Genomic DNA, 18285 nt, shown 5'->3' on the forward strand with positions numbered 1-18285 from the left:
AACCGTTCTTGCAAATCAGGAGGGAGGTTGTTGGAAGGCCACACCCCCTTCCCAATTGAAAGCAGACTTCACCATAACACACATTCGATGTGGGGTCTATCAGGCTCCGCCCACTTTTGATGATTGGACAGTTAATAACTTGAATAACTTGCACTAAAAAAGTGAAAAAAATAAAGAAGATGTTAAGAAAATAAGTATCAGATCAAGATGAGTTATTCTGTGTTTCTCTGTTGAAGTCTGTGGGAGCCAGAAGGTACTTCCTGTTTGCAACCATTGGGGGACGGGCATCCTTGTCCAGTTCTCATGAACAGTCAATGGTTTAAAGCACATGTGTCAAAGTCAAGGCCCGGGGGCCGGATCCGGCCCTCCAGATCATTTTGTTTTATTGGTATTTTATGATGTTCTGCTTATTTCTGACTTGTATAATTTTGACAAAATATATTTTATAGAGAGTAAAATATTGATAGTTATTTAGGTTTAAGTTGATTTATTCTGGAATAATATTCCTGCCTTTTTATTATTCTTAATTATGTTAAAAAGTTACAGTTTTAATGTTTAAAAATTGACATTCTGCTAGCTTTTTGGACTATTTTGGTATTTACTAAGATTTTTCAGGCTATTTTGGAGTTTACCTAATATTTCAGCTACGTGCTAGCTGTTTAAGCTAATTTAAGTTTTTTTAGCAATTTTGAAGTTTAAATATTTTTTGGCTACATGCTAACTGTTTGGCAAATTCAGGCTTTTTTTTGGGGTTTTTTGGAGTTAGGCTAACATTTACACACTAGCTGTTTTGTCTAATTTAAGCTTTTTTTAGTTTTTTAGGCTATTTTGAAGTTTAGCCATTTTTCAGCTACATGCTAGCTGTTTTGGCTAAGCTAAGTTTTTTTTTTTTGGCATTTCGCTAATATTATAGATGACTATTAGCTTCAGCTTTTTCATCTATTAACTTCAGTATTTTTAGCTATTAGCTTAAACATCTTCAGCAGCCAAATTCCTCTTACAGCATTCACACTAGCATTATCACAGGTGATGCTATATATCTAGTTCAAAATCATGTTACAAAGCTTTTAAAGTTTTAAAATGTAGTTTCAGAGTGTTCAATAAATGTTTATCCCGTTCCGTCCTAAGGTGTGTTTTGGATTTTGGCCCCTGTGGGTTTGAGTTCGACGCTCCTGGTTTAGAGTCACTCTTTCCTGAGAATTCATGACTCAATCTGGGAGGATTATAAACTGTTGAACTCTCACATCAACCTGGTTTCACTTTCAAAACAGAAACTGGAATGAAAAGACGGAACGTCAGCGGTTTTCAGATCGCTCTTAAACGAGGTCGTCCCTCTTCTGCGTTGGTCCTGGTCGGTCACAGACTGAAGAGGATTTTATGGCGTGAGCTCACAAAGTCAAAGTTCAAACAGTTGCACTGATCTGGGTTACATTTCACGACCAATACGCTGTTTCTCCTGAAGACAAACAACATCAACATGTGGATTTCAGGAGTCGTTTCCTAAATGAGTTTCTTTTGTTGGGTTTAAATCCGTCCCTCGTTGTGTTCCAGTTCCTTCAATCTCAGCTTGTTTAACTGCTGTGGTCTGTCGTTCAGGGGAAGACGCCTGCAGACCAAGCACAGGGAGACTCTGAACTCTCCACCTACCTGAGCCCCCCAAAGCAGCCGTCCCCCCCCAGTAACGAGGACCTGGAGACGGCCGTCTGAGGCGCACGCACACCTGGACTCTGCACACTCGTAGCTGAACACAAGTGGGAGTGAAACGGAGACGAACTCTTGGCTGCAGAGGAGCGCTGAACCGCCTCGCCGCGGCTTGGATATTTATTTGTATTTATTTATTCGTGTTCTATTTATTGATTGATTGTGCTGATGGACAGACTGTCTTACTTTGAATAGTTCAGGATGCAAGTGCAATTTCACCGGCCACCACGAGCTCCGCTCTGCTTTCACGACTCTTCAGCGCTTCAGCGTGAGAAAAAACCTTCAAAATAAAAGCTAGAGGAAGTTCATTCATCCCATCAAACCCTTTGTGCCAAAGAGATGACTCTGATGTGCTGTCACGCCGTCTTCACTTAGAATTTTTACCTTGTTTTTCTGTCTCCTTACCCTCTCAAAACTAGAATTCTGCATTTTTTAATCACATTTATGAAAAAAGTCCAAACAAATCCACATCTGAACGTTTCTCCTGTCAAAAAGGATGTAAAACCACAGCTTTCCCGCTGAGAATCGTGGGAAAAAAAATCTTTAAATCCAATAAGCTTCTATTTTCGTATTTAACTAAACCAAACAAAAATATATTTAGATTTTCAAAATGCGTGTGTGTACAGAACAGTTGGAGGCTTTTATTGTTGATGTTTCCAAACCAAACAGACAGAAAATGTGACAAAAGTCTTGAAAAAATCAAAGTTATACTTATTTGCTTTTCGCTGTTTATCGACTAAACTTTATTTATAATCTAAATGTGTTTGGATATAAAGCAGCTTCTGTTACAAACATCCCAAAAAGTCTCCATCAAAGCTTGTTTGTCCTCAAAACGAACAAATTTGTCCAGAACCGCCTCGCCGCTCGCCGTTGGACCAGAACGTGTTGATACCACGGACTGTATGTGAGAACTGGACCGAGTGAGTGTGACCTCACTCATAGAAAATGGCTCCAGACAACTGAAGTCAAATCAGTCGCCATTTTTTGGCGATATTGAAGCCGTGAGTTACCAGTGATAGTTTCTATGGCAACCACTGTGGCCAATCAGGAGGGAGCTTGTTAGAAGGCCACACCCCTACCTCTTGAAAGCAGACTAAACAAAATCGGTCTTTCTGTCTGAATTCCCTCCCTAACTACCAAAATACTAGATGCTAGTGCCCGGATTTAACCATGATAACTACTTTTTTTTTTTTTTTAACGACAAATTCGATGTTGCCAATTTTACAAAAATAAAAGCTAATCAATACGAGAATTTTATGACATGCTTTTTTTCACAATAATTGTTCAAATGTTCAACAGAGTACTACAAACACAAAAACATTTTTTTTAACTATGACTTAAAATTTTGTAAATTTACAGGAAAACCTGTAACTTGTAGCTGTTAATTATGAGATAGAAGTCGTATATTTAGGATTTAAAAAGTCATGAGCTGAGTTTATTACTTTTTTGCTTGTAAATTTATGTGTTTTAAAGTCATAAATGTATTAATTTAAGTTTGGTAAAGACAAAAAGTACGAGACAAAAAGTTGTGAATGTTCAAGAAAATAAAAGTAATAAATTTACAACTTTTTTCTTATAAATGTATTACTTATTTTCTCAGTTATTTACTTGTTTTAAAGTTGTAAATTTATTATTATAAATCTCGTACATTTACGAAAAAAAAGTCACACGTTTTCAAGAGAAGTCATAAATTTACAAGTAAAAAAAGTCGTAAATTTAAATTAACTTTAAATCTTTTAAAATTACAAAAAACAATTATGCATTTTTGTTACCCATAAAGGGACAAAATGGTCAAGAAGATTAATGAAAGAGAAAAATTCATAAATTTTCAAGAAAGAAATCAAAAATCTTTGAGAAAAAAAGTCAAAAATTTTCAAGAAAAGTCATCAATTTATGACTTTAAATTTTGTAAATTTACCCAAAAAATTAATAAACTTTCAAGAAAAAAATCTTAAATTCACGAGAAAAAAAGTCATAATTTTAAATTTATTTTAAATCTTGTAAATTTACACCAGAAAAAATTTGCATTTCCGTTACCCATACAGAAACAAAACCGTCGAGAAGATGAACGAATGAATGAAATTCATACATTTTCAAGAAAAAAATCCTAAATGTAGCCGTAAAGAAGTTATAAATTGACGAGAAAAGAACCAAAGTTGTCAGTTGGAGCTGAGCTCAAAGATGAAAGACGTGAAGCATCTTGTGAAGCTTTATTTCCAGATCGGTGTCAAAAACAAAGAAATTCAGAACCGTTTGGCGACTTAAATCAAATTATCCTCAGTGAGACTGACTTTCCGGAAATTTCCAAAAACTAGGCCTCTTCAGATGGAGGAAGACGTTTCTGGGAAGTTTCTAGAGCTCTGGAGTTTGGAATTCAGACACTCCGACATAACGCCGAACGTACTATGTAGTGAGCAGTGAAGGATTTCTGACAGTTTTGAACGTAGGACCACTGCTTTTATTGAGCCAGCAGGTACTTCCTGTTTGGAATGCCAAAGAGGAGGAGTTGCTTCGTCCAGTTCTCATATACAGTCAGTGGTTGAGAGAAGGGGCCAAATCGACCCAGATGTGTGAGGAGGGATTAATTAAACAGCAGAGATATAAGACCAGAAAACAATCATTTCTGAGTTTGAGCTAACTCCATATCAGATGTGCGATAAAGAGTCCAGATGTGTTTCTGTCTGTGGAGCCGGTTATCAAAAACAGATCCGGTTCTGATGGGCGTTTCATGCATATCTGACCTACGTTTGCTCCAGTTATCTAACAAAAAACATCTGAGCCATATTCAATGCAATATAAATGGATAACTTCGTTTTTTTCTTTGCATTTCTGTATGAAACGTTTACATTACATTAATGTTCTGACATCGTCGACCATTTAGCACAGAGGAGTATTGAATGTGCAATGTTACTTCAGTGCCGGTTGAGGTTCTTATTGTTCTTTTTTTGTTTTAATTTCGTGTGCACGTTTGTCAGCGGACAGACTGTGTGAACTGTTGCTCACAGAAGTGATTTTTGTTGTAAAAAAATTATAAATTTGTTGGAGTTTTGTCGGGATCTCGCTCAGCCGTTGTGGAAATTCAGCTTGGAAATAAAGTTTTAGAGTGCAGTGTTACTTAAAAAGATGTGTTTAAACTGTTTAAAAGAATAAAACACTTGCTGGCTTTCATTTAGGGGATTTATTTTTATTTTTTATGGATAAATGACCTTTTATTTTCAACGCGGGACTTCCGCGGCGGCTGCTGGGACACCTGATCAGAGAGCTTCCTTTGGAGATTTTGTGCTTTAAAGCAAAGTGTCGCTCTGAACTGTAAATGAGTGACAGCCACGCCCATTCTGGACAATATACACACTTTCTTTATCACACTAACTATTGAGTAGATTTGTATTAAAACGTGTCTTTCATCACAGTGCATGGCATTTTCTTACCTCGACTTCTGTTTTCTGGTAAATTACAAAACGAATGGCATTCTTCTTCTTGTTCAAACTATTAAATTATTCTAATTTTAAACATTTTATAGCTGATTTTCTTCTATTGTGGGCATGTGTTGTGTGTTTTTGTTTGTGTTTTGCTTTTGTATTTTACTTTCTGCTGCTGATGACATTGGGATTACTTGAAGTTTGTTGTTTTCTGGATTTTGTGATGCTGTTCGTCTGATTTTACTTCCTGTTTGGATGAATGTTGGTAAACTCCCTCTTTAAATACACAGCAGTTTCCTCATTCGTTCTTCTTTTCTTTAAGTTTATTTTCAAAGCTAAGTAAACTTTACACACAAATACGTTTTGAATTTTGTTACTGGTAAAAAGTGACCTTGAAAAAGTCGCTTCACACAATAGTGTTTAAAGTGACACATTCTACACTTGTGTGACCATTGTTTTAATGTATATAAAAGAAAGTGTTATTATTTTACAATGTTCACATTTTGTGAAATAGATCATATAAGATACATTTCAAACAGACTAAATATAATTTTTTAACAATAAGATATGCTAATAAAGTTCATTGGTAGTGTTGCTCTTTTGGTTATTTATTTGTTTTCCAGTTACTGGTAAGTTAAATGTGAATTAAAATTTAATGTTTTGCTGCTTTAATGATTTCAAAAAGATAAACAAGCACAGAAGAAGATGCTAAGATTAAACCAAATAAAAGTAATTTATTTTAATATTGCTCTAAACACAAGGACCTGTTGATGTTTACTATGATTTTTTTATTACTTAGCATAGCATCATACTCATCCAATTGTATTAAAAATAGTATTTGTTGATATTTTTGTTAAAAATATTAGTTTGTTACAGTTTTCAAACATTTCCCACTCTTTGTTTCTCTGGGTTAGCCTGCTAGCCGATTTGGTTTAGCATTGATGCTAACAACTTTGCTAATTTTCATCTACTCTCTGGTTTATTATCGACTACGTCTGAATTCCCACACTGATCCCAATCTTCTAAATGACTATCTAGTGTCCTGGCGTCACAGATTTCAGGAATTTTGTGCTTCCATGTCCGGAACGTTGGTGATCCTCCATCAACATGCAAGTTTTGAAGTCCGGTCGCGGGCTAAACGAACAAGTTGGGTCTTCATTTATCGTACCTTACAAGTTAGCATAATGCTAATCGTCATATTTGTATTGCATCTTGTTAGCACTTTTCAGTAAGCAGATGGTACATTAGCATGTAACAAACCCACTTTTTAGCATGCTAAAATTCTCCCAGAGATTGCTAACTTTTGTTTTTACCTTTTTTTTATGCTAGCGCGATTACTTTACTGATGCTAACATATTTACCGTTGCTGCTAAGTTTTATACTTATGCTAATTTAGAGTATTTTATTTCCTTTTTTTATATTTATCAGTTGTTAGCTTACAAAATGCATACAGTTGATATTTAGCATGATTTTACTGATGTGTAAAGATGCTAACTGTGATGTTTCTGTTTTGCATCTTGTCAGTATTTTAGTTTTTAAATGTAAACATGTTAATTCTATCAAATGTAAAAATATTAGGCTAAAACAAACACTTTTTCAAAATGTTCTCCCAGAGATTGTTAGCTTTTTATTTGTATTTTTTAACCTTATAGCATGCTAACTGGGTTACTTTAACATATTAACCGTTGCTGCCAACCCATCTTTTTACTTGTGCTAATTTTGATTTTTTTTATTAGTTTTCCCTCTTTTTACCACGTATAATTCTGACATTTTGCTAATGCTAATTTTAGTAAATGTAATATTAGCATAAAACAAACTCACTTTTGTAGCATGCTAAAATTCCACCAGATATTACTATTTTTTTTTCTTTTAGCATGCTAACTTGCTAAGGCTAACACATATAGCATTGGTGCTAAACCAACTTGTGCTCATTTCTTATTGTTGACTTTGTTTTTGTCTCTTTTATTTTCCTAGAATGCCATCATTTCACAACTGAAAACACGTTGGTACCAGTTATTCCCAAATACCACAACTAGCATGCTAAGTAGAATAACTGTTTGTAAACAAATTAAGCAAATGCTTGCATCGAAATATGAAATGTTTTTTATTTTGTTGGACCATCTAATTTAAAAGTATTAAGGACGAGGAACTAATACATTTACTGTAAATCTGAAGCTGTTTAAGTTTATAGGTTGGTATCTTAAATTTTTGAGGTTTTTATTAGACTTAAATATTCTGTTAGTCGGGATTTCATTTCAGAAGTTTCTATCTCCTCGCAAAAAACTGAGAACAATTGCAGCTCCAACGATGAGTCATCTGTCAACATCCCGGAACCTTCATCTCCCAAAGTTCCTCAGGTTTCTGTCTTTCAATTTGGCAAAATCTTTTGCTGACAAACTTTAAGGTTCAATATTTGTCTTTCCTCTCCTATCAGTCCGGATGCTCTCAGGACTTCAGGAAAAACCCAGCAGAGGTCGATCCGTCACGAAAAGATGTCCACGTTAAATCATCTTCACATGATATGTTGAATTTTACATGACTCATGGTGCCCTCGAGGCCTCTCAGACACGTCAGACCAGAAACCGCCAAACCTCTAGGTAAAGGACCACAACAGACAGCGCCCTGTTAGGGGGTTTTCTATTGATTTTTACGATCTCAAGTCAGATTTGTTTTTTTTTTTTATATAATTTTTTTGTGAATTATGAACATTTATCCTGTTTTATTCCTCTTTTAGGGTAGATAAAAACCATTGTTAATGTCTAATCGTTGTTCTTGGACGTGACAGTAAAACCTAAAAGTATCACCGCAGACGTATGAAGTCTGACCTGATTTCATTTGTGACAAAACAGTTTATCGTCCTCAATCATGACAAGTCCAGACATGTTAACAATAGAATGACAAATTTCCTTCTAGTTCCTCTGTCTCCTTTTAAAAATACACGTTAGAATTTCAAAGTAAAGGCGTCCACCATTAAAAAAAAATCATAGCTACAGAGTAAAACCGTGTCAGAAACACAAATCCTTAAAATGATTACTTTTATGTTAATTTTTTGTCTTGTTAAGTTTCACTTTCAGTTTCCCATAAACTTTTTTGTACAAAAAAACTGTAATACTTCTTGAAAAAAACAAGTCAATGACAGTTTGTGGAGAGTAGCAGCTTAAGTTTTTTATTTATAATTGGAGTTTTATTTTTTTAATAAATATAAGTGTTAGTAAATAAACATGTAGGACTATTGTAAAAACAAACAGCAATACCCGCAAAATTAAATAACAAAATAAACAAAATTAAATGTATTAAGTGTAAACCGAAAAAATGTTGTTGTTTTTTTCCCCCATTGTATTTATTTATTTTTTAAAATGAAATGCGTAAATTGTTTTGAAAAAAAAAAGCGTGACGTCACGCCCTGTTCAAAAAAACTGATCGACGGAAAGACGGAGATCCAGTCAGCGAGCTGAGGAGCTCTCAGACGGACGGCGAACTTGGACCTGACAACAAACTTGGACCTGACAACATTAAATGTAAGTTTTAACAAAGTTTTTAGAAGTTCAACGAGAACTAAAAAAGTATTTGATTTGTCACTTTTCAATAAGACCGAAACTTTTTTGTTTTCACCAAAGTATTTTAAAACTTTTTACGACATAGGTGTGTTTGTTTCCGGTGTTTCCATCTCAAATGTTTTTTTTTTCCTTTTTTTCCTTCTTTAATAATGTTATTTTTAATTTTCAAGTTTTCCCCGACTTTGTTTAGCTTTTGTTTGACGACATCCGTCAGAACTTTTCATTTTTTTCCCTCTGGCGAAACGTTTTGTTTGTTGCCGTAAATCGGCCATAACTGTCGTGAAGCGTTTTATTCTGAACTTTTCTATTCTTATCTGTTTTGGAAGTAACGCCTCGTGACTCAGCAGAAAAACTCAGGAAATTCATATATATAAAATTAGGAAATTTATATTTTTCTCCTTTATATTTACTTTACTCCTAATAGTTTTAATCGTCCAGAAACACAAATTTACACAGTTTTACCTCTTAAATGCAGGAATTTACTCCACTAACCAATCAATAGGGAATCACAGGTTTTATTACGAAGAAAAAAGGGTATTTTTTTATGATTTTAATTTGAAAATCCCCTCAGCAGACTTCCCTCATATTTATGTTTGTGTGTCAGAAACATGTTGTAACATTTCCAGTCACTTTAAATTCAGAAGTAACACTCACGGCTTTCCCTCCTCCGCAGTAAACCAGCATGACTAACGGGCACGTGGAGGGCATCAACGGCGCCGCCGGAGGCACTGTTCCGGACCCCAAACCCACCTCAGACCACGGGGACATGGAGAACACGATGGAGCACAAACTCATGAGGGCCTTCGCCCAGCGCCGGCAGCTGAGAAGGACCGCAGAGAGTCCGGCACCGCCGCCACCGAACCCGGCCGCAAACGCTCCGGCGCCGCCAGACGGCGAAGGAGAACCAAAGAGGAAGGGGAAGAAGAAAAAAGGATGGAGGCGTCTGCCAATCATCGGAAAATGTATTAGTCCCAAAACAAAGGAACCAGAACCAGAACCTGAGGCGGCTCCTGAACCTGAACCCAAAATTTCCCTCATCAATTTCCTACCGGAAAAATGTGAGTGATGGAAAAGATTTTCAAATTAAAACACAATCGTTTCAGACGAATAAAATGATTTGATTAGAATAAAACGGACAGTTTTCTAAACAAACCTGCTTTTGTTTTGGTTACATTTATTTTATGGTTTGAGGTTGGATTCTTTTCTTTAGAATAATCCAGATTTTCTTCTCCAGCTGCAGAGAATGAGTTTGAACAGGTGGCGAAGCGTCTGACCGACCTCGCCGATGAAATCCAGTTCATTGAACCTGAGATTGAATCGGACGACGATGACGGTGAGTAAAATCCTCTCCCCTCTGCGGTCCTTCAGACGGGTTTGGATCTTCACCTTTTGTTCCGTCCCTTCCTTCAGACCTGGAGAAGCTCATCGCGCTGCTGCTGCGGAAGAGCGGCGACCAGTTCAACCAGACGGTACGACACGCTCTCCTCTGACGGCGTTTGCAGGGAAACGATCACTAAAGTCATTTCTGTGTCTGCAGATGATCGAACAGAAGGTCAACCCCAGAGTTCTGTTCGACTACAGCTTCTTCGAGAGGCTTCTGACCACCTTCCTGGAGAGGATAGGCTACAGAAACGCCAGATCTGACGACCTGCAGCCGCAAGCGTCCACGGAAACGCAGGTCGCCGTGGCGTGTGAGGTAAAACGAATGATTTTAAAAAAGTGATGGTAAACATCTGGATATGCTAACGCTGGCGGCTCTCCACCAGATCACCAGCCGCCTGTCGACGGCGGACACTCTCCCCTCCAGCCGCATGCTGAACTTTGGAGCGGCGTATCTGCAGCAGCATTACTCACACTGGGTGCAGCAGCAGAGTCACGCCGTACGTGTTCACCGCTCTTATTTTGACGAGCCGGCTGACTCGGCAAAGGCTTGACGTTTCCTCTGGTTTTACAGGAAGCAGAAATCCACAGCGATGAGGAAGTGGAGTGATCCTGGAGCTGCAGCGCCCCCTGGAGGCAAAATTCAGACTCAGGGTTTTGTGATTTTTGTAAAAAAAAAATATTAGCAACTATTTTTGTAGCATTAATGATGTTTATTGTTATTTTTGAATGAAATTAGTGGTATTTAAAACGCAGCCATTAGCACCTGCACTTTCTCCAAAACTAAAATAATTCCATCAGATGATTTCTGCTGAATCTTCAGACTGTGAATCTTCCCATTATGAATTATTAAACCATGGTTTCATTACCATTCTGTCTCCTCCGGATATTTTTCTCACATTTTACATCAAAACAACCAAATTTCATGCATAATTCAGATTTATGCTATTAATCTGTGGAACTTTATAACATTTGATTTCAGAGTTTTTGGTTTAATTGTGAATTAAAATACAATTTGGGTTCAAAAGTGTTTTCTTTTTTGTAATATTATAGCAAATTTAGCTGAAAATGATGATAATTTATTCAGATTTTGTGATAAATGTTTGGTTCATCTTTGCATTTGTTAATGGAAGCAAATAAAATCACTTTTTGATTCAAAGTAGAAATTTGAATGACATGTTCAGTGTGTAGAAATACAATTCTGTCCATTTATGATTAAGAATTATTAAACTGTGTTTAAGAGAATCATATTTTCTTAATCTTTCAATCAATTTATGGATGAATATTTAAAAAAGGTTCAAGTTTTCTTTGTATTTTTCATCTTTTTGCCTTTGAAATAACATTTTAAAGATGTTTTTGGTGTTTTTAAGTTACACGTTCTTGTATTTTTTTAGGAAGAAAAGTGCTGGTAATTCCATTTCTAAGTATTTCTTTATTCAAATTGTGAATCAGGAGCAGACAAAATCACCGTTTGAAAAAACAACTTGTATTTGTAATGTAGAAAATACGTGGGCGGGGCCACAAGCTCCAAGCTCCCCCCCCATTCGGATGCATCCACTCGCAGACAAACAGACCCATGAACGTCTTTGTTTCCTCGTCTGAGCTGGATCTGGATCAGAACTGAACAGATGGAAAGCTCCGATATTGGTCGCCATTTTTGTTGTCTAATATTAGATTGGGAGGGGCTGTAAGCTAGAGTGAGCATGTTAACACTCAGCAAAAGAGATGGGAAAAGGGGCGGGAGTCTAATCAAAATGCCTTCTTTCTGGAAGCATTCAGATTTTTTTATTTCCTTTAGTGCTCCCGGTTGAGCAGATTTCTGGATTTTTATTTTATGCCGTTTTATTCAGCTCTTTGTGATTCATATAAATCTACTAGAAGTGTTCTTAAAAAGTTTGATGTTTGTGGAGAATTTAAAGGTTTAAAATATCAGCACTACCTTTAATAGAACCACAGATGTTTGCCTTGAAGAGAAGAACAAAAACTCTTTGTAGATCCAGAGAGAATCGATGACAGAACACATAATATTTGCAGAAAAACTGAAGCAATGCTGCCATCTTCTGGCCAAATGGAAAACTGTTTTTTTCTGTATGTTCTGTATTCAATATAGAGAATACATTTAAATAACCAGAGAAAAAATAGTTAATTTGACTTTTGTTTGCTTATTTGGGGGATCAGCAAATAACAATTGAAGATTTGAAATTAGGAAGATTAAAATGTAAAATAAAAGAAAAACAGAAACAAATTTGACCCTGTGGATCTCCATTGACAGCTGGCTGCATTTGGCCTGTTGACCACACTTTGGACATGTCTGCCTAAGGCCACTAGGGGACGTTAAAGCAGCATCTATCCTCATTATAAACAAACTACTCTCAATGTACATCTGATTCTCTGCTGCTGCTGCTTCTGCTTCAGCAGTAAAACAACATAAAAAGGACAAAAATCACTTTTGTTTTGGATGATTTAACAGCAAAACCTGAAAATGTTCTCCACAGTTTTCTGTCCTCAGAGTTCTTCAATATTTAACGTTCTAAGCATCACATATTGGTGCAGAGCCCGTATGAAAAAAGTTATTTTTTTTAGCAGCAGAATCAGATTCACGTTGATTATATCCATCTTTCGGCAGCGGGAGGCTGCGTTTCTTCAGAATAAGATGGAGTTTCGTTAATTGCGTCAAATGTTAAAGATTTACCATAACCAAAAGAATGTAAACACTGGAGCTAAAGCTCCGATGTTAAAGCTAATTCATTTTTTCAGAAGTTATGTCTGTGAGCGGAACTTCAGTCTCAGTTTCTGAACGGAAAAAAGCTCTCGCTAATTTTACTTTGAAAACCGGAAGCTTCTCAGTCACGAAGTTGTGTTTACTTCCGGTGGCGGTACCGCGGCTCTTTCGGCTTTGTTTTTGTTCGTAAACTTAAAATCCAACATTAATCCACATTTCAGAGCAAAAATACATCGTCTCCAGATGATATTATGATCATATTTTACCGAACATTTTGCGTGTCGGGGCCGTCCAGTCAAGATACAGACACAATAAGAAGTCCTGCAGTTTGATTGAAATACAGTTGACTGAACGACATGAATTTGACGCAGATTCAAATATTGGCGCCCAGACAAATTTGATGCACATCCAAATAGAGCAGCCAACACGAATTTAAGTCTAAATAGAACAAGTGAAGCTGATTTGACACTAAACTAAATAGAGGCAGCCAACAATGTGAATTCAATGAGGTTCAAATAAAAGCAGCGAATGCAAATCTGTCAATGAAATTGTGCACAATATAAACGCAGCATCAGAAATTTGGAAAATGCTGATTTCCCAAATCTGAATAAAACAATGAAACAAAAAACAATTTTAGGAAAAAAATGTATTAATAAAAACAAAATAAGTAACTGAAACTTGTATTAATATAATTAGGAAATAGCCTGATAAAATTAACAAAAATGTTCAAAAAGTTTGAGTCTTATTTTCAGTTTATTGTATTTAATTTAATTTTCATGCTTCGTGACTCAAAGTTCTTTATATTTCGAGCTAACCTCGTGGAGCTGCAGTTCCCGCTCTGACCGCAGGGGGCTGGCTTCAGGCTCTCCAGCTGACTGCGTGTTTCTGCCTCAGCGGCTCCTGGAAATGAGATCCGACCCGTTCTCGCGGCTCACCTGCCTCCGCCTGAACCTGCTCTCCGACGACAGGCGGCGGCACGCGGCGCGCGCGCGCGCTCATTTCCCCGCGGCCCCGCAGAGGATGAGGACTCCGTGATGTTCAACGGAAAGTACTCCCCCACGCGGCCCCCGCTCGCGGACGAGTCCCCGCTCGGCGTCCAGGCGCTGCTGGTCACCAAGCCGCGGCCGAGTCCTCCCCACGAGCCCCCAGAGGCGACGTGGCCGCCGCCGGGGGCAAAGATGCGCGTCCCCAAAGCCAACAAGGGCGCCATGGTGGTGCGGCCGGTGCGCCGGCACCCCTCCCTGCCCTCCACCGACATGGAGAGCCGGGACGCCGGCTGGGGGGAGAGACGGAAGCCGGAGGAGAAACCGAGGAGCCTCGAGGGCAGGAACGGGGCAGAGGCGCACGAGGGCGGCCCGCACCGGGGCAGGAGGAAGAGCTTCCGGCCCCCCGACGTCAGGACCATCTTCACCCCCGGAGAGAGGGACCCCCGCGTGAAGGAGGAGTCCGGGGAGGGACACACGTTCGAGCCCGGGGAGTTCACCTGGTGTGACGTCTGCTGCGCCTTCATCCTGCAGGGTGGGCTCACCTGTACAGGTGAGTTCTCAGTCCACAGTTACCAGCTCATAATAGACTTCAAACGTTTATTATTTAGGTTTTAATCTTTCAATTAAATATAAAAGCGACTTTTTAGATCAACCAAGACAAAACTTTATTTCTTCGTGATTATTAGAGAAGTTTTAGTTCAGTTTTTCATAACAAAATGAAACAAAATATATATATTTTTTTTATAACAAAAACACCAAAATACTTTATAATAAAATGAGTTAAATCAAATTATGGCATAAACTGTTGAGTTCTACTGGTGGTTCTGATACCAGAAACCCAAAAGCTTCTGGAGAAGCGACAGCTTCAGGAATGCTTCACACCTGGAATGCAGGTGGCATGTGGTCGGACAGGTTTTAAAAGGAATCTGGTGGATGACTGGTGGATGACTGGCCAAGCGTGAGCCCGGCTGTTCCTGAGCGGCCGGCCGGTCATTGTTCGAGGAACAAAGGAGGCGAGGAGCAGATAAAGAAGAAGGTTTGTTTCCTCGTGTTTGTCATCTGTAGATGAAGATGTTGTCTGGATTCAGGAACTTTCTGGTTTCTTGTCTCTAAAGAACAAATTATGTTTATCATCAGAACTGGGTCAGGAAAACGATCCGGAATCACAAAAAAAGCTTCAGAACTAAAAAAATTCAAGGGGAATAGAACCGAACGGGATGAAAACCGTGAATCTGATCGGGTAAACATCTGTAAGATCAAACAGGAAATGACATCATCTAAAGGTTAAAGTTTATCCACTGAAGTTGACTGAAAGGCTTCACTTCTGCAACAAAAGTCAGCCAAAAAATCAAGAATTTAAACAGAAGTAAAAAGTTGTACGCTGGTGTAGTGGTTAGCACTCTTGTCTCTCAACGAGAAGTTCCTGGTTTGAATCCCCAACCGGGATCATAGATTATTTAGCGATCATAAATTGCCCCTAGATGTAAATATGTGACAGATGGCGACTTGTTCAGGGTTAACACACATCAGTATATAGGATAGGCTCCAGCAACCCCGTGACCCTGACAGGAGTCCAGTAGATAAATGGATGGAATAGAAACGGTTGGTCCAACCGTTTCTACCGTAACAACAAACTAACGCAACGTCATGCTACCCTAACGACATGCTACCGTAACGACATGCTAACGTAACGACATACTACCATGACGACATACTAGCGTATCGTCATGTTACCGTTACGACAAAAATTCGTAACAACATACTACCATATCGTCATACTACTGTATCGACATACTAATGTATCGACATACTATCATGAAGACATACTACCGTGACGACATGCTACCGTGACAACATGCTACCATAATGACAAACTCTTGTAACGACATACTACCATGACCACATACTACTGTTTTGACATACTACCGTATCGACATGCTACAGCGACGACATACTACCGTGACGACAAACTCCCGTAGCGACATACTACCTTGACGACATACTACCATGACGACATACTACCTTGACGACATACTACCATGACGACATACTACCTTGACGACATACTACGTATCAACATACTACGTATCGACATACTACCGTATCGACATGTTACCGTGACGACAAACTCCCGTAGCGACATACTACCTTGACGACATACTACCATGACGACATACTACCTTGACGACATACTACGTATCGACATACTACCGTATCGACATACGGCAAGCATTAGCAGAACCGTACATGACGCAAACCTCCACAGAATGAGGACCAGCACTATCACCTTTGTAAAAGAAAAACAAAAAAAAAAACAATGCTCATTTCCTTACGTAAATAATAATAGTTGACTAATCAGAAAAATAATCTACTGAAATAATTGTTAGTGACTCCCTTAATCAGAAGATTTTTTTTTTTCCGTCTGGCAAAAGATCTGTAACAACGTGGGGGTCGACGTCGCAGCTCCAATGCTGACGTAGAGCAAAAGAAAGAAAATCAGAAGATGTCCAAGAACCAAACCCTGAAGTGCTCCGCAGGCATGTTGAATCTGACGGCTCTGTTACGTCTGTGCAGACTCTGAGACGTTTGACCACTGACTGGGAATCAAACGTTTACAGTTTCTGTTTTTGTTACCGTCGAAAACAAAGAATTTAGTCAGAAAAGGTTTGAGGAAACTTGGAGGAAAAAGTGGTCAAACACCACAGGAGATGTGTTCAATTTCTGTTCTGGGTGCAGGACGCTCCTCCCAGTGTCCCACTTTACAGTTCGATTCCTCAGAGGAACAAAAATCAGGGAAAAAAAACAAAGAAGCAGCTCCGACTAACAAGAGAAACCTGCGAACTCAAACAAGATAAAACTTTTAGAGGGTGTTTTTATCCACGTATCAGGGGTGTAGCGTCTGACCGAGATCTGGTCTTTACCCGTTTTTTGTCATTGGACTGGTGCAGAAGTGAGACGCTGCTGGTGAATCTGATATTCTTGGCTCTCTTCCCGTTTCCCCGGAGGAAACAGAAACCTTCCAGCGGAGCCGAGGATCTTCATCCGTTTGGGTTTAATGTTCGATTCCCGTGTTTCCATTAATCATGGACTGAAAGAGAAAGCTTCTCAGTAACCAGAACTCCGTCCTCGTCTGAGCTTTCCTGATTTGCAATCCTGAATGGAAACTACAAAATCAGGGAAAAAAACGGATCAGAAATGTTGATTTTCAACGAAAATCTAAATGAGATCATTGAAGATACAGAAGAAAAGTACGTCTAAAATGTTAGAAAACTGAAACACATTTTAAAAAAATAAATCAGTAGATAATAATAAACATGTCGAATAAACGTAGCAAAGGTCCAGAAGGATTCCTCTGGAGGAGATGAAGAAGAAAACCTGGACCAGAAGATCTTTGAGAAACCAAACCCCCCTGAGCTCAGAGACGGAGTTTCACGCCAACGCGGCCGATTTGAAACCTCTGTGAGGAATTCTGTAGCCCGCCCGCCCCTCTGTGTGTCTGTCAGCTGGTGGGCCCCTCCCACAGGGGGACGGTGTGGCCCCCCCCACAGGGACCTCACACGCTCTGGGGAAGGAGTGTGTCCTCCCACAGAAGTCCTGAGCTGCAGACGGATTCATGTCAGGATGGGGTTTGTCCAGAACGCCGGCAGGACGGCCCGCAGAATTTCCCGCTACTTCTACCGCGTCTCCAAAGTGCTGCGGCGCTCCGGCCGGCTGGAGGTCCGGTTCCTGTGCAGGAGCGGCGGTGAGTCTTTGGTTCAGCGGTCCACATCGCGGTTCTTTTATTTTACCCCGTTGTCATGACTACGAACTTCAGGATGTTTTTACCAACTGGGCTGTGATTTCAGTAGTTAAGGTTAGACGGAGAGGTTGGCGTGGAGCGTCTTTGGTTAAGGTTCGAGTCCGGCTGTTGAGATAAATGTCTCCTCGTCTCTGTGAGGACAGCTGTGCAAACATGCACGTCTGGATGAATGTGCTCTGCTGCCTTTTGTGGGTTCTCTTCCCTTTATTGTGAAGGGCTTAAGTCCTGATTCTGTGATTAAATACCTGAGTACATGTCATGGCAGCTGTGAGGCAGCATGGCGAGGGTTCAATGCCGCTTTTGCACACAGAAAACTCTGAAAGTAAAAACGTTCTCCTGACTTTAAACTATGATTTGTGTGAAATGAAGACCAGACTGAGAAAAGATGCACCTGGATAGAGCGTCTGCTGTGATAGAGTGTCTCACTCATCTGTTGTGGTAGAGCGTCTCACTCATCTGCTGTGATAGAGTGTCTCACTCATCTGTTGTGGTAGAGCGTCTCACTCATCTGCTGTGATAGAGTGTCTCACTCATCTGTTGAGGTAGAGCGTCTCACTCATCTGCTGTGGTAGAGCGTCTGACACATCTGCTGTGGTGGAGCGTCTCACCTATCACCTGTGGTGGAGCGTCTCACCCATCAGCTCTGGTAGAGCGTCTCGCTCATCTGCTGTGGTAGAGCGTCTCACCCATTAGCTGTGGTAGAGCGTCTCACCCATCAGCT

General features: G+C 39.3%; 3 protein-coding genes across 6 annotated transcripts in view; all 3 read left to right on the forward strand.

Moving 5' to 3' along the window:
- Positions 1–2023, forward strand: part of dgki (diacylglycerol kinase, iota) — an 86294-nt gene extending 84271 nt beyond the window's left edge. For all 4 annotated transcript variants that reach the window (XM_024284842.2, XM_024284831.2, XM_024284853.2 and 1 more), the window contains one exon: positions 1597–2023. In XM_024284842.2, the coding sequence (XP_024140610.1) occupies positions 1597–1707 (111 nt within the window). In that variant the 3' untranslated portion in view covers positions 1708–2023. The remainder of the gene's footprint in view (positions 1–1596) is intronic.
- Positions 2024–8483: 6460 nt separating this feature from the next.
- Positions 8484–10928, forward strand: LOC112159299 (apoptosis facilitator Bcl-2-like protein 14). Its single transcript, XM_024293302.2, has 7 exons — positions 8484–8638; positions 9351–9735; positions 9912–10010; positions 10088–10146; positions 10215–10373; positions 10444–10557; positions 10632–10928. Exons 2-7 carry the CDS (start codon positions 9360–9362, stop codon positions 10665–10667), a joined length of 843 nt encoding a protein of 280 aa, XP_024149070.1. The 5' UTR covers positions 8484–8638; positions 9351–9359; the 3' UTR covers positions 10668–10928.
- Positions 10929–13579: 2651 nt separating this feature from the next.
- Positions 13580–18285, forward strand: part of rassf3 (Ras association domain family member 3) — a 69096-nt gene continuing 64390 nt past the window's right edge. The window contains exon 1 of the mRNA XM_024290788.2: positions 13580–14315. Coding sequence (XP_024146556.1) covers positions 13814–14315 — 502 coding nt within the window. The 5' untranslated portion in view covers positions 13580–13813. The remainder of the gene's footprint in view (positions 14316–18285) is intronic.

The sequence above is a fragment of the Oryzias melastigma genome, linkage group LG23, assembly GCF_002922805.2.
Source record: "Oryzias melastigma strain HK-1 linkage group LG23, ASM292280v2, whole genome shotgun sequence".
In the NCBI taxonomy this organism is placed as follows: domain Eukaryota; kingdom Metazoa; phylum Chordata; class Actinopteri; order Beloniformes; family Adrianichthyidae; genus Oryzias; species Oryzias melastigma.

Coding starts and splice junctions, on each gene's coding strand:
- LOC112159299 (XM_024293302.2), top strand. CDS start 9,360: ATGACTAACGGGCACGTGGAGGGCATCAACGGCGCCGCCGGAGGCACT. Junction 9,736..9,911: donor CAATTTCCTACCGGAAAAAT/GTGAGTGATGGA, acceptor TTTCTTCTCCAG/CTGCAGAGAATGAGTTTGAA. Junction 10,558..10,631: donor TGCAGCAGCAGAGTCACGCC/GTACGTGTTCAC, acceptor CTGGTTTTACAG/GAAGCAGAAATCCACAGCGA.